The sequence below is a fragment of the Penicillium crustosum genome, assembly GCF_028827405.1.
Source record: "Penicillium crustosum strain IBT 35664 chromosome Unknown utg000001l_segment0_segment0, whole genome shotgun sequence".
NCBI lineage: Eukaryota > Fungi > Ascomycota > Eurotiomycetes > Eurotiales > Aspergillaceae > Penicillium > Penicillium crustosum.
Window position 1 is genome coordinate 3,940,872 of NW_026623122.1, and position 17,794 is coordinate 3,958,665.

Sequence of the window (17,794 nt, forward strand, 5' to 3'; positions counted from 1 at the left end):
GGCTGCCCTAACACGTGTTGGCGCGATATTAATATAGGGAAATTTACAACCACTTCATATCTCAATATCATCTATTTAAAGTTCGGACCCGCAGTTTCCTTTTTCTTTCATCTGCTCGGAGTCCGTTGGCCGACCAACCTACATACACTACATGAACAAGTCAATCGTCCTCTAACTCCAACAAGGTCCGGCATCCGGCTCCCCTTCATTCTCATTACTCTTCTACCCTATCTCCGATGGGCAGAATCACAGGTGGGTGATCACCCTCGCTCTCGCCGCCTCATCTTTGCAAGCAACGCAAGACTATACTGTATGATGCTACGATGTCACGATTTAGAAGATGCCGAAGGATTTCACAATACGGTGGGTGTATGCGTACAAGACTACGAGACTGACAAATCAGCAATGGGTTTTGTTCGAATATCCTGGTGAGTTTGGCCACGTTTCTCCCGAGCCAGTTCGCCTGCCGCGCACGCTCGAACCCCTCTACAGCGGCGCCTCTACGTATTACCGGGAGGTCGGAAATAAGGCACGTCACCTCCCCATGCATCATTTGGCGCCATCTTCTGACGGGCTGGTGGCCCGCCATCCGTCAGAATATGAACTGGATCTGCATGGTGTGACGGTTGACCAGAAGTACGCTTGTAGTCAGGAGTGGAGCCCCCATGGCCGACTCAATATTTCGTGCAGTCTTGGTCACCACTCCTTCGAACGCAACTCGCATATTGGCTCTCATCGCTGAGTGGTTGGCCCCTCCTTCTTTCCGGGTACTAGTGCTCTGACAACAGAGCCCCAAGAAATTTCCACATTAGACAGAAGGAGCACCACTAAGGAGAATTTTGATCAGAACCTCTCTCGTTTCTATCCCCAATTTTCATTATGTTTGTTCATAAACCGTTGACACCTTGCTTCCATATCAAGCTCTTCCCTCGTCTTTAGGTACATATTATTCCTATAATATGGACATGACACATATTCTACAAATGACGGTGTATACTTGGATAAAATAATATATCAAACCAACGCAATTTAGTAGCCAAAATTCCAAGTGCTCTTTGGTTGTGTTTGTATGAAGCCGGCCTCTTAGGGCAAGCTCATTACCAGATTAGGTTAGCCTGACTGTTTCTGACGTCAGTATGATACTAAGGTCTAGAGAACTTGGAACACAGCGAGGAATGAGACTTCTTGTAATGGATTCTTTCCAATAGTGACAACCTTGAAACAAGCAATTCTTCTATATAATTGCTTTCCCCTCCAATTCATTGTATCCTACAATTTCAATACTCAAGTCCAACCTCAACGAAATATCTATACGAACCACTTCAATCCGCACCTGAAACCATCATATTCACATATTCACACAATGTGGAAAACTATCATCTCAGCAGGCCAGCAAGCCACCCGAGCCAGCCGGAGCCAGCTCTCAAAAACCACCACCCAATCCCTCGCCACCCCAACAGCAACAAGAACGCCCTTCAGCACAACCACACTCCGCCAGATCGAAGATGGCCAGGGTTCACTCGACCGTGAAACATTGAATCCGGAGCGCTCAGAGACTGCCAAATCTGGTACAGACGGCGAGGTTGCCAAGCACCCCTCTGCATTTGACCCAAAGAATACAGCACCCGAGAGCGAGCTCGCGGCTACTGAAGAGGAAAGCAAGCAAGAAGGCAAGAAGGAAAGCCCTTTAAATATGAGCCCGGCCAATAGGGATGCTAGCGCCTGGAGGCGCCAGGCTGAGGACGGGCCTGATCGGAATCGGGATCGCGAGGCTTCTAGCTCTCGTGGGGCGCCGAAGAAGGGTCGTGGTATTCATGTTAAGGAGGATGGAACTCATGTTTCGTATCGGGACTGAATGCGTTCTTTTGTTTATAGGATCACGGCCGATAAATGATAATGTGATGTGGGGAGTTCAGCATTTCCAAAATACATGTCATACTGAGTTTCAATCAATGTTATCAAATAGCATGTCCATAGCCGCGTAACGTCATAAACCCTGGAACATAAGAACTAGAAGTCTCTGTATTTACATACAGATATAGCTTATTTTTGGCGCACCAAGCCGCTCAAGACGAGGCTTCCTTGCCGTATTTAATAATATCACTGCCAAACAAGGTCCAAACCTTCTCACTGCCCTCAGGAACATCACCTTCTAGAGCCTTGAGACCAGCATTGACAGCAGCTTTGCCAATAACATCCGCCTCCTGAGCCCACCCATCTTTCAGACTGGGGTGCACCTTGCCAGCCCAATTAGCAATGAACCGAATCCCAGCCTCGAGTGGCCGGCTTTCCTCGCGAGTACCAGCAATCATCCCAGGACGTAGGATAACCATGCGCTCAAAGCCGAGCTTCTTGATATCCTCCTCAATTTCACCCTTCATGCGGGAGTAGGCAATGTTGGAATCCTTGTTGGCACCGGCAGAGGAGATCAGCACGTAGACCTTGGTACCAGCTTCGTGTGCGGCCTTGGCCAATTCGACGTTCAACCCATGCTCGATTTTGTATTGGTTGTCGAACCCGCCTGCAGCAGCTTTTGTGGTTCCAAAGGCGGAAAAGAAGATGCTGGGAGTCGGGGACAGGGAGGAGAGCTGGCTTGCCCAGGTGGCGGTATCGCCGGAGACGAAGTTGGTGAGTTTGGCTGGGGGCGTATCGCCAGTGACTGGCGGGGTACGGCGGGAGATTGTGTCCACACGGGTTACAGCGGGGTTAGAAATAAGACTGGCGAGGATATGGGAGCCCTGTTGGTTATGCGACTTAGCTCAAGTTCTTCGGCGTGTTGTAGATTGTGGAGCTTTGTTTGCGGGATATGCACTTACCACCATACCCGTACCACCAATTAATGCGACATTCGCCATTTCTGTATATAGGGAGTTGTAATTAGAGTAGATGTCCGTTGTGTTTGTACAGCATAAAATATCAGGAGGGGAGCGCAGGAGGAGCTCTGGAGAAATCCATAGGCGCCAGTGCCTTTCGTCATCCCGAGATTGGGCTAAACTACATTGGGTAAGATCGACATGGGTTATCAACACAGCACTTGCATAATCATTTTGTGCATAGCCACCTGGGCAGTCTACGAGGAAACATAGTTAATAAGGTGTCCTATATAAATAATTATCGCATTTGTTTACTATTCAAAATATCAAATGCCACCATGAGAAGGTGATATAGATAATACTAGCTACATATGTGGAGATGTTTTGCATAATATATATCTCGTTAGTTATCTGCGTCTACCATCTACAAGGATTCATCACGAATATAACAGTATTAGAAGGTGCAGCTCGATTTAACCTCAGTCAACTAGCTCCACACGCGCTGGCTTATAGCTTGTGTACGGAGGACTTAGCGGTCCACCCTCTGAATTTCTTCCCGTAAAAGTAGAAAGGGATCGCAAAGAGACACCACATCGTGCACAAACACATATTCATCATAATGGGCTTGATAAATCCACTTTCCTCAACCCATTTAGTGATGAAATTGCTGAAGCCATATCCCCACAAATTTTTATTAACAGTGATAGACACGAAAATCGAGCCTGCAACAGGCTTATAGCTGTCGACGGCGTATGTACTGGCGATGGCTGGTAGAACTGCAACCTGAATACCAGCTGCAGTATACCCAATAATCACGATTGCCTGCAATAGTCAGATCAATTTTCACCAGTATTAGAAACATAAAGGACTTACCCGCCAATCCCATTTATATTCATATCCGAACGCAACAACAAAATTGCCAATGATCATAATCACAACATAGACTGCCATGGCCGGTAGACGCATTTCTGGCTCTCGAACGCCATTGTTTTTGCGAGTGGCTCTCATGGAAATCCAATCGGAGAAAGGACCATTAGTTGCTAGCCCAATAAATGCTCCAATCAAAATGGCGAAGTTGAAAAATCCGATGGTCTGGCTGTCAAAGTTATATGGTGGCTTCGCGAAGGCCTGGCTTTGCGTGAGATTAAGTGTCAAGAAGCAACTTGATGTCCAAGACACAACGAAGGCAGAAAAGATAACGATAGGGAATGTCAACATCTTCCAGGGGATCCAGAAGCTGTTCAGGACAGATTTGAAAGTCACGCCATCTACCTGCCATAGCTTGAATTGCTGCTTTGAAGGACCACCACGATGCAGATATGGATCCTGGCCAGGAGGCGCTTCCACTTGAACATTCTCAAGCTGTGATACTTGGACCAACTTTTCAGGATCTGACTCATTTGTTTTCTGGTTTGTACTCGGTGCCCCGTGTGCCTCATTAGGGTGAACACGGTGCCATTTAGTCTCCGGAAGGAGAACGATCTGCAGGATGAGCACGAGGCCTAGGAGACCCACGTTCAGCCAAAAGAAGCTGCGCCAGCCGACGTGCTCAGCCATTGAGCCTGCTAGAATAGGACCGACCTATGTAATGTTAATGAATGACCTCCTAGAGGTGGATGAGTCTCCTTACTATCATTGAACCAAAGTACGCCGTGAAATACAAGGTGTTATACGCGCCACGATCGTGGAGGAATATAATATCTGCGGTAATCTCGGGTTGAGAAGTCTAGCGTACATTGTTAACTCTACAACAACCAAGCAACGAGTTATTGGGAATTGTGACAAACCTCTGCAGGACCAGCACCAAATCCATTAAGCACACACGCGCCCATATAACTGCCGTAACTGGTTGCTACCGCACGCCAAATGTTGCTAATGAGGCAGATAAGGGTTGAAAATATCAGGACAGGTCGTCGACCGTAGCATGTTTGAAGGGGGATCCTGCATCATTAGCTGTGAGTGATTTCATTCCTTGGAGTTAGTGGATGGAATTTTACCAGAAGAAATTGCTAAATCCTAGCACCAAAATGCAGATTCCTGTAAATTGCACAACGCCGGGGAGATCAGAATCAAATGATTCCATTAGTTGAGGAAACATCGGTGCCAACGCCAGAGGTCCCAAGCCCTGAGCGAATGATGTCGCCGTGGTAATGGCCATTACGCTCATCTTCCAAAACGGGCTCCAGTTCTATTTGGTGTAGTGTTAGAACGAATGTTCTTCTGATATAGTTCGCTTGAAGATGAAACCTACCAGGGGATCATGAGGATCCTGCGAAGGCTGGGGTACCAGAACCCGGTTGGACTTCGCTGAGGACTTCACGAAATGATGTGTGCCCACATCAGCCATGATTTCCGTGCCCGGATAGATGGTTGTTCCCAGCTCCTCCTCAATTCTATAGTTAGATCAAAATAATTAGCACAGACAGATTTCCACAGGTGATAGGGGTTCTTACTGATGGAGAGCCTAGATAGGACTACTTGTTAGTTTGCCAACTGTCATGGCGCCCATACCGAGGAGTACTCACGCCTTCATCATAGTTCATCTCCATGGTGGATCAATTCGTCCTTCCAGGTATGTTGCCAGCAAAAGGCTTGTTGGCGCAAGATTGAATATTTAGCGATCAGCCCAAGTCTTTATTGAATTGTTTGCATCTGTACCGCTCAAGCCAGAATCCCATCAGTTTATGTTTCAACGCGGCTAGCATGGCTTTGTATGTGCGGAATTCCCCCGGATTTGCCATCCAATTATTTAATAGGGGATTGGTGCATTGTAGATCACTCTTGGTGCAATCATGTACGTTCTCTGCATGTGCATCTTGTGGTAACGCATCCAAGGGGCATTTAGCCGAAAAGAGCAACCACTCAAACGGCTTATAAGAAGAATTAGGGCTTACGGCTCCCTCTGCCAGGATGATAATGCGGGGAATTAAGTTCTGGGGTGTCTCCACTCGACTGCGGATTATCCCCACACTCCTCGGTTACGGCCTGCTACGTATTTAGGTATCCCTTCTGGCTCTATGCACTTGTATTGGCTACTCTACACTATTCAATCTAACCGCGGAACTTGGCTGCTGGCGGAATTAGGGAGACATTGATAAAGGGTACATTGGCCTAAGCAGCCTTTTAGCGAAGTTGCCACCGTGAAAGGCTCGTTTGAGGTCCTGTTATGTAACTATACTTAGATGATCTGCAAATCATAAAAGCGTTTTGTACGGAATATCCCAATCGGAAATGAAGAATAGTGTGTCAATGGTCACACATATCCCCAAATGATATTCAGCCCTTATCATCAAAAGTTGCTGTGCGAGGGTCCGCCAGCCATCTAAACTTCGTCCTCGAGATGTCAATCTAATAGTAGTAGCAACACGAGATGTGATCTGCCAAAAAGCGAAAAGGGGCTGTTCTCAACGGAAGTATTCCGCCTCTCTAGCCCAGCCCTGGAAATTGCATCTTGGAATTAAATGGATGTTATTCTCATGATAAAACCAAAGCTGTATAGTGTAAAATGTCATTTTAATCTATTGTATAGCTCAATCTCTAATGCATAGAATGATTTGGTGATGGCCGTAGCAAGAGTGCTTGAAGTACAATGTACTGGGCTTGAAATATTGAGATATTTTTCTTTATACTTCAACATACACCAAGGAGCGTAGTTTCAAGGAAAACACAAAGATTGAAGAATTTCACGTTAATGATATGAAATGGAAGACCGTCATATAATTGCTAGGATGAGGTTTAATACACGTAGCTCTTCGGCTTCCTAATCCACAGCTCAGGCTTGTTCGGATATAAACGGAAATACGGGAGAAACACACACTCTCCGAGGAGGGAAAACAAAATAAAATGAAAGCCAAGCCAATATACACAGTAAAAAAAATGTATCGTAGCGTAGCGGTCGGTTTCCGCAACTGGTTGCCTCGGTGTCTGATCCACCATTCGACGTAGTTCTTATACCACACTGGAGCATGGATTCAAAATGTGATTAAAAGTTTTCTCTCTCTCTTCCTCATACCAGTACACGTTAAAATGAGTTCCAATACCGAGACTCTGCAGTTTGATATCCCAGCTCTATGCAAAGCTGGTGTTGTCGTTAATGAGGGGCCCGACTTTCGGGTTGAGGTGCAGATGGTACCTGTCCCTGAACCTGGTGAGTATTCATATACCAATCGGCCTCTTCTATAGTCAAATTGCTAAAAGTGTTTTACCAGGGCCCGATGATATCTTAATTCGGCTCAATTTCACCGGCCTCTGCTCGTCGGATATCCACATGATGAAAGGCGATCTCGGTGTGCCACCGATGTCCACATTCGGCGTGCGATCTCCGGGCCACGAAGGCGCCGGTATCGTTGTCAAAGTCGGTGCCAATGTTAAGAACTTCAAGCTGGGTGATAGGGCAGGCATCAAGCCGATCACTGATACTTGCGGATCTTGCGCGATGTGCTGGGATGATAAAGAAACATATTGCAAGACGGCTATTCACACTGGTTTGATGACACCTGGTAAGTTAAATCACCCTTTTCCCCGGGAAATGATCCTTATAGATCTCTAGGTACATATCAACAATACATTGTTTCCCCCGCACGATACGCGTCGCCTATTCCAGACGGTGTCCCTGATGAAGTCGCCGCACCGATCATGTGTAGCGCAAGCACGATGTATCGTTCACTCGTTGAATCCAATCTTCGCGCCGGATCCTGGGTGGTCTTTCCAGGTGGAGGAGGTGGCGTGGGTATTCAGGGCGTACAACTCGCTAAAGCCATGGGAATGCGACCTATTGTCGTCGACACAGGCGACTCTAAGCGAGAATTATCCCTGAGAATGGGGGCAGAGGTTTTTATCGATTTCAAAGAAATCGAAGATCCTGTGAAATCTGTGATCGAAACCGCGGACGGAGTAGGTGTCCACGGTGTTTTCGTCACCGCACCTGCAGCATACAAAAATGCTGTTTCTTATGTTGGTCAGCGGATCGGGGCTGTTGTTATGTGTATTGGAATGCCTCCTGCTGGTTCAACAATTCTAGGGGCCGATCCCTGTGAGTTTGTCTTCAAGAACCTTAGCATTAAGGGGTCTTTAGTGGGTACTCGGAGTGATACTGCTGCTGCATTGGACTTTGCGAAGCGGGGTATGCTGCAGCAAGTTTCCGAGGTTTATCCTATCAATCGGTTGCCTGAAGGAGTTGAGAAGTTGCGAAAGGGGCAGGTGGCAGGACGGATTGTAGTTAATTTCAACTGGGAGGAGTAAATGAAGCGGATGCTTGAGGCATTACAATGTTTGAAAGGCCGTTCTTTTGTGCTGCCGGACTTGATTCTCCAGGGGGCTTTATTGGTTTGTAATTATCAATTAGATCGCAACTACCATTTGAGGAGTACAATGTTTAGTGTTGAGTTGTATGTAGTATTATAATAATGGTATACCTCAGTCATGAAATTTCCGAAACCGATGGTTTTCAAGGTGCAATATATTCTCACTACAATGGGATAATTGCCATTTTGAAGTGGAATGTTCCTTGACTATACATGGTTCTTCTAGTTATCTATCCCAAGGTTGAGAATGAAGGTTATACTTGTATGATTGATGGTCACGTCAATACCTGAGGAATATGTTCAAACATCGCCATACTATGCTTCAACACGCCCACAGAATCAGTATAAATTACTGCTCAAACATTACAGGGCACCAAACGCGTTGCGCAGATTCCAACAAACGGTTAATGAACGGTTAATAAACGGTGGGGTTTATACCAGGAAGTCATAGTAGGCTGGTCATCTCCGGAAACTTTAGAGTCAAACATGGGTCAACTAAATTGATGACCATTACATCTCCTTCCTCGACTTACTTATGTACTGAGATTATCTCTATTGTGTTGTGTGGGTGGAGTTGCAATTTTATTTCAAGATGTCTTTTGACGCCTTGCCCTTCGAGGTAATCTGTCTTGTTGCATTATACCTGCCGGACAGAGATAAACTCTCACTTCGCCAATGAAATTGTGTGCTTCATGATACTGTGATGAATGTCCTTTACAAACAAGACGAACGTACTACATATTATGCGCTGCCATGGCTGTTAGAAAGGGGATTTGAACGAGGGACCCAACGCCTAATATCGCGCAGCAACCTAGACGTGAACATTTCGGTGGCCGGCCGGACCAGATTGATCAACACACCCTTACTCATTGCTATCGGGTACGGTCGTGCGAATATGGTGGAGCTCCTTCTGCGCAATGGAGCCCAAGTCAATCTCGGAACAGATATATCCGCCTTGGAATATGCTGCGACTCTGGGATACTACGACCTGACAAGTTTACTCCTCCAGCATGGCGCCCATGTAGACCTCGTGGGCGTAATGTGCGGTCTTTCTCCTCTTGGATGTGCTCTTGAATTTGGCAACCACCCCGAGAAGGCAACCCATACTTGTGGGCCAGACAGGCACTCTGTGGTGATTTGTCAAAACTCAAAGGAGAGAGCGAGTTTGTCGCTGTGATCCAGTTGCTGCTAGCGAACGGGGCAGATCCTCATTTCCAGTCCGATAAAACCTTGTCTACTGCCCTGCACAGGATTCCCAAGGGCCCATGGAAGTCGCCAGGGACATTGTTCAGTCTGTTTCTTGATTTTGGTGCTGATTTAAATGCACAAGATTCGAAAGAAGACACTCCCCTTCATATTGCCCTCTCCCATGACGCATTCCTGGGAGATATGAAAGCCCAAAAAGAGTTTGTGGCATTGCTCTTGAGGTCTGGTGCCGATGTTAACCTACAGAACTGGCGTGGAGAGATACCACTAGGTATCAGCGTTGAGAATCCGGGCATCTTTGAACTTCTCATAAAACCAGTGTCGGGCACTCGTTGGCGTGGAAAAAGCGGAGACGAAATTATTCGGAAGCTTTTAAAAACACCGTGGCGAAAGCAAAAGAAAGGTGCAAAGCAACATGTGATCAATACTATCTTGATAGAGCTGCTCTTGGAACATGGGGCTTGTGCAGATCAAATCATTGATAGGGAATGTCTACTGGACTTGCCCGCGGCAGCGAGATACCCTATGCTGAAAGATTTGATGAGCAAGAGGGAAATGGCTCCCCACAGAGGTCATCCCCGGCCCTGAAAAATAGCAGGCCTACGTGTAAAGTGACCAAATATAAGAAGGCCACGAGAACACGACCCGGGAAAAAAAGCGACAAAATAGACAAAAGAAGATCACGATGCCCACAAAGTTCATGAGAAAACCGCTCCCAAGGATTCCTCGGAAGGCTTGAATCAAATCTGGGCTACGTGGGTAATATTCCCAAGAGATTGCGCATGGGTTTGGAACTCCAATTTAGACAGCCTCTTTGGAGATCACCTATCTTGTCGGGAATGAAAGGGTTCATTGCTGATTGCTATTAGAGTATGGCAGAAGTGCTCCAAATCTCAGTGAAGACAATCTAACTTTCAAATGCAAAGGCCATGATGTCGTAACAAGCTTTTATGACTAGTTAGGTTGGTCTCAAGCACCAGGGAGCACCGTATGATACCTATTGATTTCGTGTACTTCTACGGGTCAAGAAGAGTGCCAATTTGGACTCTGTTTTGAACGCATCACCAGATGTGGTAATCCGCTAGCGGAAAGTGCAAGCCCTAAGACTGCTTAGTCTTTTAACTTTGGTATATAAGAGTATGTTCAGTTGCATTAACAAAAACCATGATACAAGGCAATATTATACTATGTATTGACATGGATGGAAGTTCAAGTATATTAGCCGAAAACCCGGATAAGTGATACCCAAAGATCCAAGGTTTTGATTATAACCAAATCAAATCTTGGCATTCTGTGAGAGCTTTTTCTCTTCAGCCTGATAGAGCTTGACCAATTGACGCACAGACAGATCAAGAAGCACGTCTTCCGAGCCACCTGGAATACGAGCACCAGGAACATCACGAAGAATAGCTATAGGCGCTGTTAGCTTGTTCCAAACACATACTGAGAATCCAGCGAACGTACCTTCGACCAATTCACCCTGACCGGTTTTGGTAAATCCACTTCCTCCAAACAACAACACCGCTGTTTGGGCACACTCGTTTAGAACCATAGCGGACTTCGCTTTGGCCAATGCCGTTAGGCCACCAAGTTGACGATCACCTTCCTCTTTGCTGAGATGAACCAGTTGGTACAAGATTTGCTCAACCCAAGCCCACATAGATTCAAGCTCAGCGCCTGCCTTGGCTAACCGATGGCGGACCACGGGTTGGTCCATGAGTGTCTTTCCGAAAGCCTCGCGCTTCAGACAGTACGAGAAAGCCGCAGAAAGAGCTACACGAGCCTGGCGAGTGACTCCAACGGCAATAACAAGTCGCTCGTGGTTGAAGTTAGTCATGATAATACGCATGCCGTCGCCTTCTTTGCCAATGATGTTCGACACGGGAACCTTGACGTCGTCGAGCTCAATGTATGTAGTCCCGCCTGTGATCTGGCCTGAGACTTTGAGTCGGCGCATTGTAACACCGGGGTGGCCCTTCAATGGCACAACCAGAACGGAAAGACCCGCAGCTCCTGGTCCACCAGTGCGCACAGCCATGGTGGTATAGTCCGACCAGATACCATTGGTGATCCTAGTTATTGGTGTCAGCTCACAGCTTTATTAGTACTGCAGGGTTGCCTCTTACCATTTCTTGGATCCGTTCAGAATGTAGTGCTGACCATCAGCACTCTTGACGGCAGTTGTGGTGATATTCGCGACATCACTACCGGCCTCAGGCTCTGTGATGGCAATACAGCTTCGCTTTTTACCTGTAAGCAGGTCGGGTAAGAACCGCTCTTGTAACTCAGCGCTACCAAATTTGTAGATAGGTGCAATTCCAAAAGCGAATCCGGCGGTTAGAGATGCACCGGGGCCACTGAGACCAGAACGGGCAAGCTATTTTGTAAGTGATTGGTCAATTATCCTGCAATTGAAAAGCACAATTAGGTATTTTTTTTTTTTGGCATACCTCATCACAGTAGATTCCGGTGTAGATATAGTCCCAGTCTTCAACCTTGACCCCAAGGATATCATTGATTCCCAGGCGTTTCAGCCAATTCACAGGCAATGGGGCTGGCATATTGGGCAACAGCATATTATGCTTGCAGAATGTGTGGAATACATGCTCAGGGACCGTTCCCTCACGTTCCCACTCCAGTGCATGCTGGATCAAGTTCTCTGTTGCAAATTTACGACATGCTTGTTGGAAGCGGCGGTGGGCAGGTGTGATGTAGGGAGAGGGGAGGCCACGAAGGTAGGGTGGCTCTGAGAACGGAATAGGATTTGGAGAGTTGTACGCCATAATGGAAGAGTCGATAAAGATATACACTATAAGGCAACTTACACGGCATTATGTATTAGATCCCAAGAATTTTTATTTATCAAAATGATTACCTAGGCAGCCTATGTCATATGAGGGGTTGGACTGGGTTCTCCGCATCCCGGGGTAAAGTGGGCGACCGAGGCTCGGGTGATTTGTGCAGGTGCATGCTGATCACAAGTCTGCACAAGCATGCAAGTCACGTGAACTGTTCGTTGTAGTTTATACATCGCTACGAAGTAATAGGTTGACATGTCACATAACCTTTAGTTGGGTAGACAGAAACTGCGGCCTATATTACTACCTACCTATAGTGGTCTTGAGACCCTATAGGACCCATTTTATATAGAGAGCCTTCTAAGGTTATACTTCAGGTATGTCTGCTTATGTATATGCACCTATACATTCTGGATAACTATTCCCTAGCGGGTAGGGCTTCCTTAATTGAGCTGTTGTCGCTTTTATGAGGGTGCTCAGGCTCAGGCTCACTGAGTAGATGCCAGCATGGGCTCAGATTAGTGATCATGCTCAGATCAGTCACATGCAGGATTACTGAGAGTGCTCAGTGAGTAGTAATATTGATGCACTCAGCCCACCTCAGACTATACCTAGAAGGGATTAGCCCTATAGGGTCGCTTATACAACATATTTGTTTTAGTTTTTGAATTAAATTGTAATCCTCTATATATATCCAAATTTTTAGAGTTTTAAGCGTATACAAATTTAGTTTGTTTAGTTTGTACTATATTAGGGCGTAAGGGTAAAATTGAGATCAAAATCTCAGTCAGTTCTCCGTGGAGAGAAGAAATGGGAACAACGTTACATTACGATCGATAATAATTAAGCAGAGCATTGCGTGTAAAGAGCCCATAGGATGGATTTAAGGCACCAACTTTCACTTGTCCATGGCCCCACAAGTGGTAGACCGAAGCTGCATCTGGGCGTATCAACTGGAGCGCGTGACCGGTGATGCAGGGGATTGTTGGCCATATTGCCGATAAGTAGCGAATGGGGCTTACTGAGACGAGACGGCAGCGAGCCCTTCGTCAGCAATCAGAGCAGCATACATGAAAGCGTGAAAGGCAACGTGAGCTTATACGATTTTGGTGGGCGATCATGATAAGGAGATATGGTCCTGAGGGATGCGGTTTGTATACGTAAAGGAAAGCGACTTGAATTCAGATACATAATCCCATATCTCGAATTTAGGTCGGGAACAGCAAGTTTCCAATACAAGAGCAGGATTGTATTTCTCGACCAATACCTCAATCAGTCTGGTCCCAGACCCCGTTCGCCATATTGAGTGCAATCTCACTGAACTGGTCGGGCGTCAGTTCGTGTGCTAGGGTGACACGAATCGCGTATGTTGTCGCAATGACCGAATCCAGCTCCAGTTTTCTATCCCCAACCACCTTCATGATATGACACAGGAGAGTCTCCATAGGAAATGGCCGTGATGCACGGTAGATGCACTTGACGGTGTCAATATGCTGACTCCGAACGATGATATCGACCGCGGGTGGGCCCATATACTCCTGATAATCGCCCTCGGATGCAAGCCTGATCTCGCCGGTAGCGCGATCGTAATACTTGCCATCCACAATTGGTGTTCGTTCCTCATCGTGCCATCCAGGGGCGTGGAACTCCAAAGGATGGGTTGATGACATAATAGAGAAGAATTGAGATAAAGTGTCTTGAGTTGTGAGTTTCAAGGTAGTTTTGGTATGATAGTATACTCTTTTGATGGGTTTTGTCTTATGTTGGGGAGATGTGGATGGAAAGTCTGAGATGTGCGACGTGGATGCTTTTATATGCGACAGGGTGGGTGGCAATAGCTAGTTATATGCAGTAAACCTGATTATACCATCATGCAAGTTGGGAAGGGGTAGCATTCTAAAAAGGTTGGGGGCGGCGGAAAAGCCGACCCCCCGGCAGGCAGCATTATAATCACTCATAGCCACTCACATCCTTGACACAGGTGATCAGCTTCTACGTGGAGGCTCTTTGTTCGCTATGGTACATGTAGGAGTATCATCTATTGGCGTACGTTACGAATATCACATTCTGAATTATACATAGGACTCGATCTATTATTTCACGATGGCCAATCGGGTATATTGTAAAGACTGTCTGATTGTGTTTCTCGAACTAGTAGTCACTTGCAGTACGGATAGACACCCATTCCCCATTTCACTTCCATCCGGTGGCAAAGATGCCGCATTTCCTAAGAAGACCAAGTTAGGGTTTCGATCTCAAGCTGTCATACAGGCACTGGGTATTCTACACAGAAACAATACTCACTACGCCGCGTGGCAGCCACACTTGGCACACTGGCCGCCTTTCTTCGCCAGAGATGAAGGGTCACAAAGGTAAGTTCCCTTGCTGTCACATCGACAGCCATCTTTCTTCTTCCCGTTGGTGCAACGAGCGTCGGGGTGCAAACCCCCTTCGCACTTAACGGTGTACTTGGCGCGGGGAGCCACCTCGACAGGGTTCAGCTCAGGGCCGGCAATGGGGTTGGCCATGGCAATGGTGCCAAGGACACCGGTAATGAGAACTGCGAACTGAGTGGGCTTCATGTTAAGTAGTTTGATGGAGTTTGGAGGAAATGATTTTGTGGATGCCCAGGTGTATGGGAGCGTCCTTCTGTGACTTATATAGAAACAGGACCGGAGACATTCTTCTTCTTTTACACAATACGGCCACCACGACAGAGAGCATGAGACTACCTACATGTGAGTTAGGGTGCATAATGCATGTAAGGAGAGATGGAGCGACACGCTCATGGGTATGCCGGCGTAGCAACGTTGCATCACCATGATATCTCAATTGGATAGTAGCAGACTGCGGTCACCTGGAAAGCTCTAGGACACAACCTTGCTTTGCTCCTGGGGCTATGTATTATGCCGTCATGCCGTCACTTTGTGCACGAATTCGGTTTTGATGGTAAGAGGTATTGCATAATCGGTTCTCCCTGCTTGCTAAGGCTTCGACTGATATCGGTGTCCCATACCAAGCTATTTTTCTTTTAAGCGCAATAAATATAAAGGAATGGGCTGTGACACGAGTTCGGCGTTTATCACGGAGCAGATAAGATGCCTGTCCTCGAGGAGTCCACGGCCTGTGAACATGAAGTTGACATCAGTTGACATTAGGATCCACAAGACAAACAACGTGAGCTAAGAACCAATAAGGGTGGTGGTTTCCGTAGACCTACAGGCGAATATTATGCCTGCACCGAGGATTCGTACGCCTTCGCAGCACCCGCCCCGATACCCAGTTCTGCATACTACACAATGCATCCGGAAGTCTTGGTGCTACCCCCGAAGAGTGGACATGCACATATTGGACGCACCCCATAGCGTGGGGTCGGCCCGCTACCCGAGTCACATTATGCTCCCGCAAAGCGGGGTCCAGCAACTCCTCTCGAGTAGCTGGGGGCGCAAACCCGTTGGGCAATAACACAAATGACAAGAAAAGGCCACACTGCTCACATCTAGAACGATGGATGTGGGCTAGAGAGGAAGAGGAAACAAAGGATACGATCAACGAAAAGGAGACCAACCAACAGGGTATCGTCGAGCGAATTACTCGTACAAGAAAGACGTCCCCGTTGGTCATGGTACCAGTTGGCTATGACAAATGCATCAGAAGCATTTTTGAAATAAGTACTTCGTACTGAAAGTAAACAAATGCTGATCGGCAAAAACAGTACTAATTTATAAGCTCATACGGCGATCATTCCAAGACAGCCCAATCGGGTAGACTAGCAGCCAGATTCTTAGCCTGGATGCGTCCGAAAATTTAGTCAGGTCCCCCCGGAAAATGGAAGCCTAGAAAGCGTTACATTTGACCCCGGTCAAGCGCTTCCCCATAACGGAATGATCGGCTGTCAAACCATTGTCCTTGGTGGCATTAGGCCCAGCGCCTTGTGATATGAAAGAAGGCAAAAGTAGTAATTATTGCCCACCCTTTTTTTCAATTCTACAAAGGCATATATACCGAGTCAATACTTGATACAAAGTCTGTGATCGGTAATCAATCTTTAGAATGCAAATTAAAACGCGGGCTAAGTGCAAAGACACCAGTTGAAGAGACATGATGTTGATGAACAATAGCAGGCAACCAACAGTTATTTGGGAATTTACCGAAAGTACAAAATATTAACGACGCTTTCCACGACAATCAGTAGAATAGACAGAATAGACACATAATCTGTAAGACATCGCCAAGCAAACGTGCAGTTATTGATTAAACAATCGGTTATCTCAGAAACGCGAGGGTTGAAAAGAAAATCAAATGATTAACAACTCATTTTCTTTAAAATAACTTCAAAGAAGTAGGGTGTAGGGTGTTTATTGAATATTATTGGACCGAGAACAGCCTCCACTGCAAATTAACGCATTTTCCCTAATGTCGAGGCACACCCCCCAAGTTTACAGCAAAAGATTATTTCACCCAGGTTAGAGATGTCCTAGGCAAACCCCGAAGCATCCACTAATAAGATAAATACTTGGCCGGTTGTCCTGAAGGCGTATGCCCATACAGACATCAGCGTCGCACATCTTGCTGTATTCAGACGCTTTTTTCATTAGGCCTGATTTGCGACAATCTTGTTTTTGGCGCATGAACTTTTTGACAGATTTAAATCGATTGGAATGGGTGGGAGGTGCGGAAGCCATGTTAAGAGATACCCCAAAGCGTCACAACTGGGAACAGCCGAAGAAAACCAGGGCAATAAATAGATTAGGTAGCTCTCAGGTATTCTTAAAAGCTTCAAATGGGTACAGTATTGGAGCGTTAAAAATTAGTGTCGCATTCCAGATACCGTGGTCTTCAGAGTTCATGGCCCACGAAGACCTGAAACTGTCCCTGGTGAGTTTATTGGCACGGCCGTAAACATCATGAGTGTGGCACACGACCAGGAATACTGGCGTAGATGAAGAGAATTCCGGTGCCGCTTGGCCCCATTCTTATTCTTGAAGCGGTGGCTGCAAAAGGGGCATGAGTACCACCTCACCATCTCATGCGCGCTAATTCAAAGATCAGTGAAATGGCTCGCAAACTAAGTAAAGATAGGACTTGCTGCAAGTCGTCTGGATAGTCGAAATTCTTGGGTTCCTGGGGACAACCATTGCAAATAAACAGGCAGCCGATCTCCAGGGCGACGAGGCCAGCAGCCATGAACTTTGACCATCTTCTCCATACCGAAAGAAAAGAAGCCTTGAGGGGTGTCCTGGGTGTTTTTCCGAAGAGGATTTCCACTTCCTGCGTTTTGAATTCCTGCAAAGACTCAATACTGTGAACCTGCAGCTAGATTTGGTCCGATGGAAAGGCCAATTTCAGCGCGACAAACAGACAACGATTCAGGATTTGGAGGCTCTCGAGAGCACGCTGCAAAATGTGGTCAGATGTCATTCATTAATGAACCATAATGAGAAAGTATCGCTCGATATCTCACGTTTTATCCATAGCCACTGCAATTCGGAACTACCGGTTCCTGAGGAGCAAAGAAGCCCTCGGGTAGGGAAGCTCCTCAGGGTAGGGAAGCTCCTCGGGTAGGGCGAGACACGAAAGCGCAAGCTGCTTTTACAACGCTACTTTCAATCTACACTCAACGACCAGTCCCACTCCCACTACTGCTCCTTTCACGATGCAGAGCAAGGAGTCG

The 17,794-nt window shown here is 46.7% G+C and overlaps 9 protein-coding genes across 9 annotated transcripts; 4 read left to right on the top strand and 5 right to left on the bottom strand.

The window, feature by feature from the left end:
* Positions 1 to 340: 340 nt before the first annotated feature.
* On the top strand, positions 341 to 742 carry N7487_001479 (uncharacterized protein; the record flags this gene model as incomplete). Its single annotated transcript, XM_056869227.1, has 1 exon — positions 341 to 742. One exon carries the CDS (start codon positions 341 to 343, stop codon positions 740 to 742), a length of 402 nt encoding a protein of 133 aa, XP_056734011.1.
* A 621-nt stretch (positions 743 to 1,363) lies between these two features.
* N7487_001480 (uncharacterized protein) lies at positions 1,364 to 1,855 on the top strand (the record flags this gene model as incomplete). The annotated part of the gene is made up of 1 exon (XM_056869228.1): positions 1,364 to 1,855. The coding sequence occupies one exon, from the start codon at positions 1,364 to 1,366 to the stop codon at positions 1,853 to 1,855; it is 492 nt and encodes a 163-aa protein (XP_056734012.1).
* Positions 1,856 to 2,066: 211 nt separating this feature from the next.
* N7487_001481 (uncharacterized protein) lies at positions 2,067 to 2,855 on the bottom strand (the record flags this gene model as incomplete). Its single annotated transcript, XM_056869229.1, has 2 exons — positions 2,067 to 2,738; positions 2,817 to 2,855. The coding sequence occupies 2 exons, from the start codon at positions 2,853 to 2,855 to the stop codon at positions 2,067 to 2,069; spliced, it is 711 nt and encodes a 236-aa protein (XP_056734013.1).
* A 465-nt stretch (positions 2,856 to 3,320) lies between these two features.
* N7487_001482 (putative MFS transporter) lies at positions 3,321 to 5,362 on the bottom strand (the record flags this gene model as incomplete). Its single annotated transcript, XM_056869230.1, has 8 exons — positions 3,321 to 3,635; positions 3,687 to 4,394; positions 4,444 to 4,539; positions 4,601 to 4,754; positions 4,811 to 5,001; positions 5,065 to 5,206; positions 5,267 to 5,277; positions 5,339 to 5,362. The coding sequence occupies 8 exons, from the start codon at positions 5,360 to 5,362 to the stop codon at positions 3,321 to 3,323; spliced, it is 1,641 nt and encodes a 546-aa protein (XP_056734014.1).
* A 1,477-nt stretch (positions 5,363 to 6,839) lies between these two features.
* N7487_001483 (zinc-dependent alcohol dehydrogenase) lies at positions 6,840 to 8,054 on the top strand (the record flags this gene model as incomplete). The annotated part of the gene is made up of 3 exons (XM_056869231.1): positions 6,840 to 6,960; positions 7,022 to 7,312; positions 7,363 to 8,054. 3 exons carry the CDS (start codon positions 6,840 to 6,842, stop codon positions 8,052 to 8,054), a joined length of 1,104 nt encoding a protein of 367 aa, XP_056734015.1.
* Positions 8,055 to 8,819: 765 nt separating this feature from the next.
* N7487_001484 (ankyrin repeat domain-containing protein) lies at positions 8,820 to 9,910 on the top strand (the record flags this gene model as incomplete). The annotated part of the gene is made up of 2 exons (XM_056869232.1): positions 8,820 to 9,248; positions 9,275 to 9,910. The coding sequence occupies 2 exons, from the start codon at positions 8,820 to 8,822 to the stop codon at positions 9,908 to 9,910; spliced, it is 1,065 nt and encodes a 354-aa protein (XP_056734016.1).
* Positions 9,911 to 10,598: 688 nt separating this feature from the next.
* On the bottom strand, positions 10,599 to 12,105 carry N7487_001485 (acyl-CoA dehydrogenase family protein; the record flags this gene model as incomplete). The annotated part of the gene is made up of 4 exons (XM_056869233.1): positions 10,599 to 10,732; positions 10,787 to 11,394; positions 11,449 to 11,699; positions 11,773 to 12,105. The coding sequence occupies 4 exons, from the start codon at positions 12,103 to 12,105 to the stop codon at positions 10,599 to 10,601; spliced, it is 1,326 nt and encodes a 441-aa protein (XP_056734017.1).
* Positions 12,106 to 13,388: 1,283 nt separating this feature from the next.
* N7487_001486 (uncharacterized protein) lies at positions 13,389 to 13,790 on the bottom strand (the record flags this gene model as incomplete). The annotated part of the gene is made up of 1 exon (XM_056869234.1): positions 13,389 to 13,790. The coding sequence occupies one exon, from the start codon at positions 13,788 to 13,790 to the stop codon at positions 13,389 to 13,391; it is 402 nt and encodes a 133-aa protein (XP_056734018.1).
* Positions 13,791 to 14,423: 633 nt separating this feature from the next.
* Positions 14,424 to 14,702, bottom strand: N7487_001487 (uncharacterized protein; the record flags this gene model as incomplete). Its single annotated transcript, XM_056869235.1, has 1 exon — positions 14,424 to 14,702. The coding sequence occupies one exon, from the start codon at positions 14,700 to 14,702 to the stop codon at positions 14,424 to 14,426; it is 279 nt and encodes a 92-aa protein (XP_056734019.1).
* Positions 14,703 to 17,794: the final 3,092 nt, after the last annotated feature.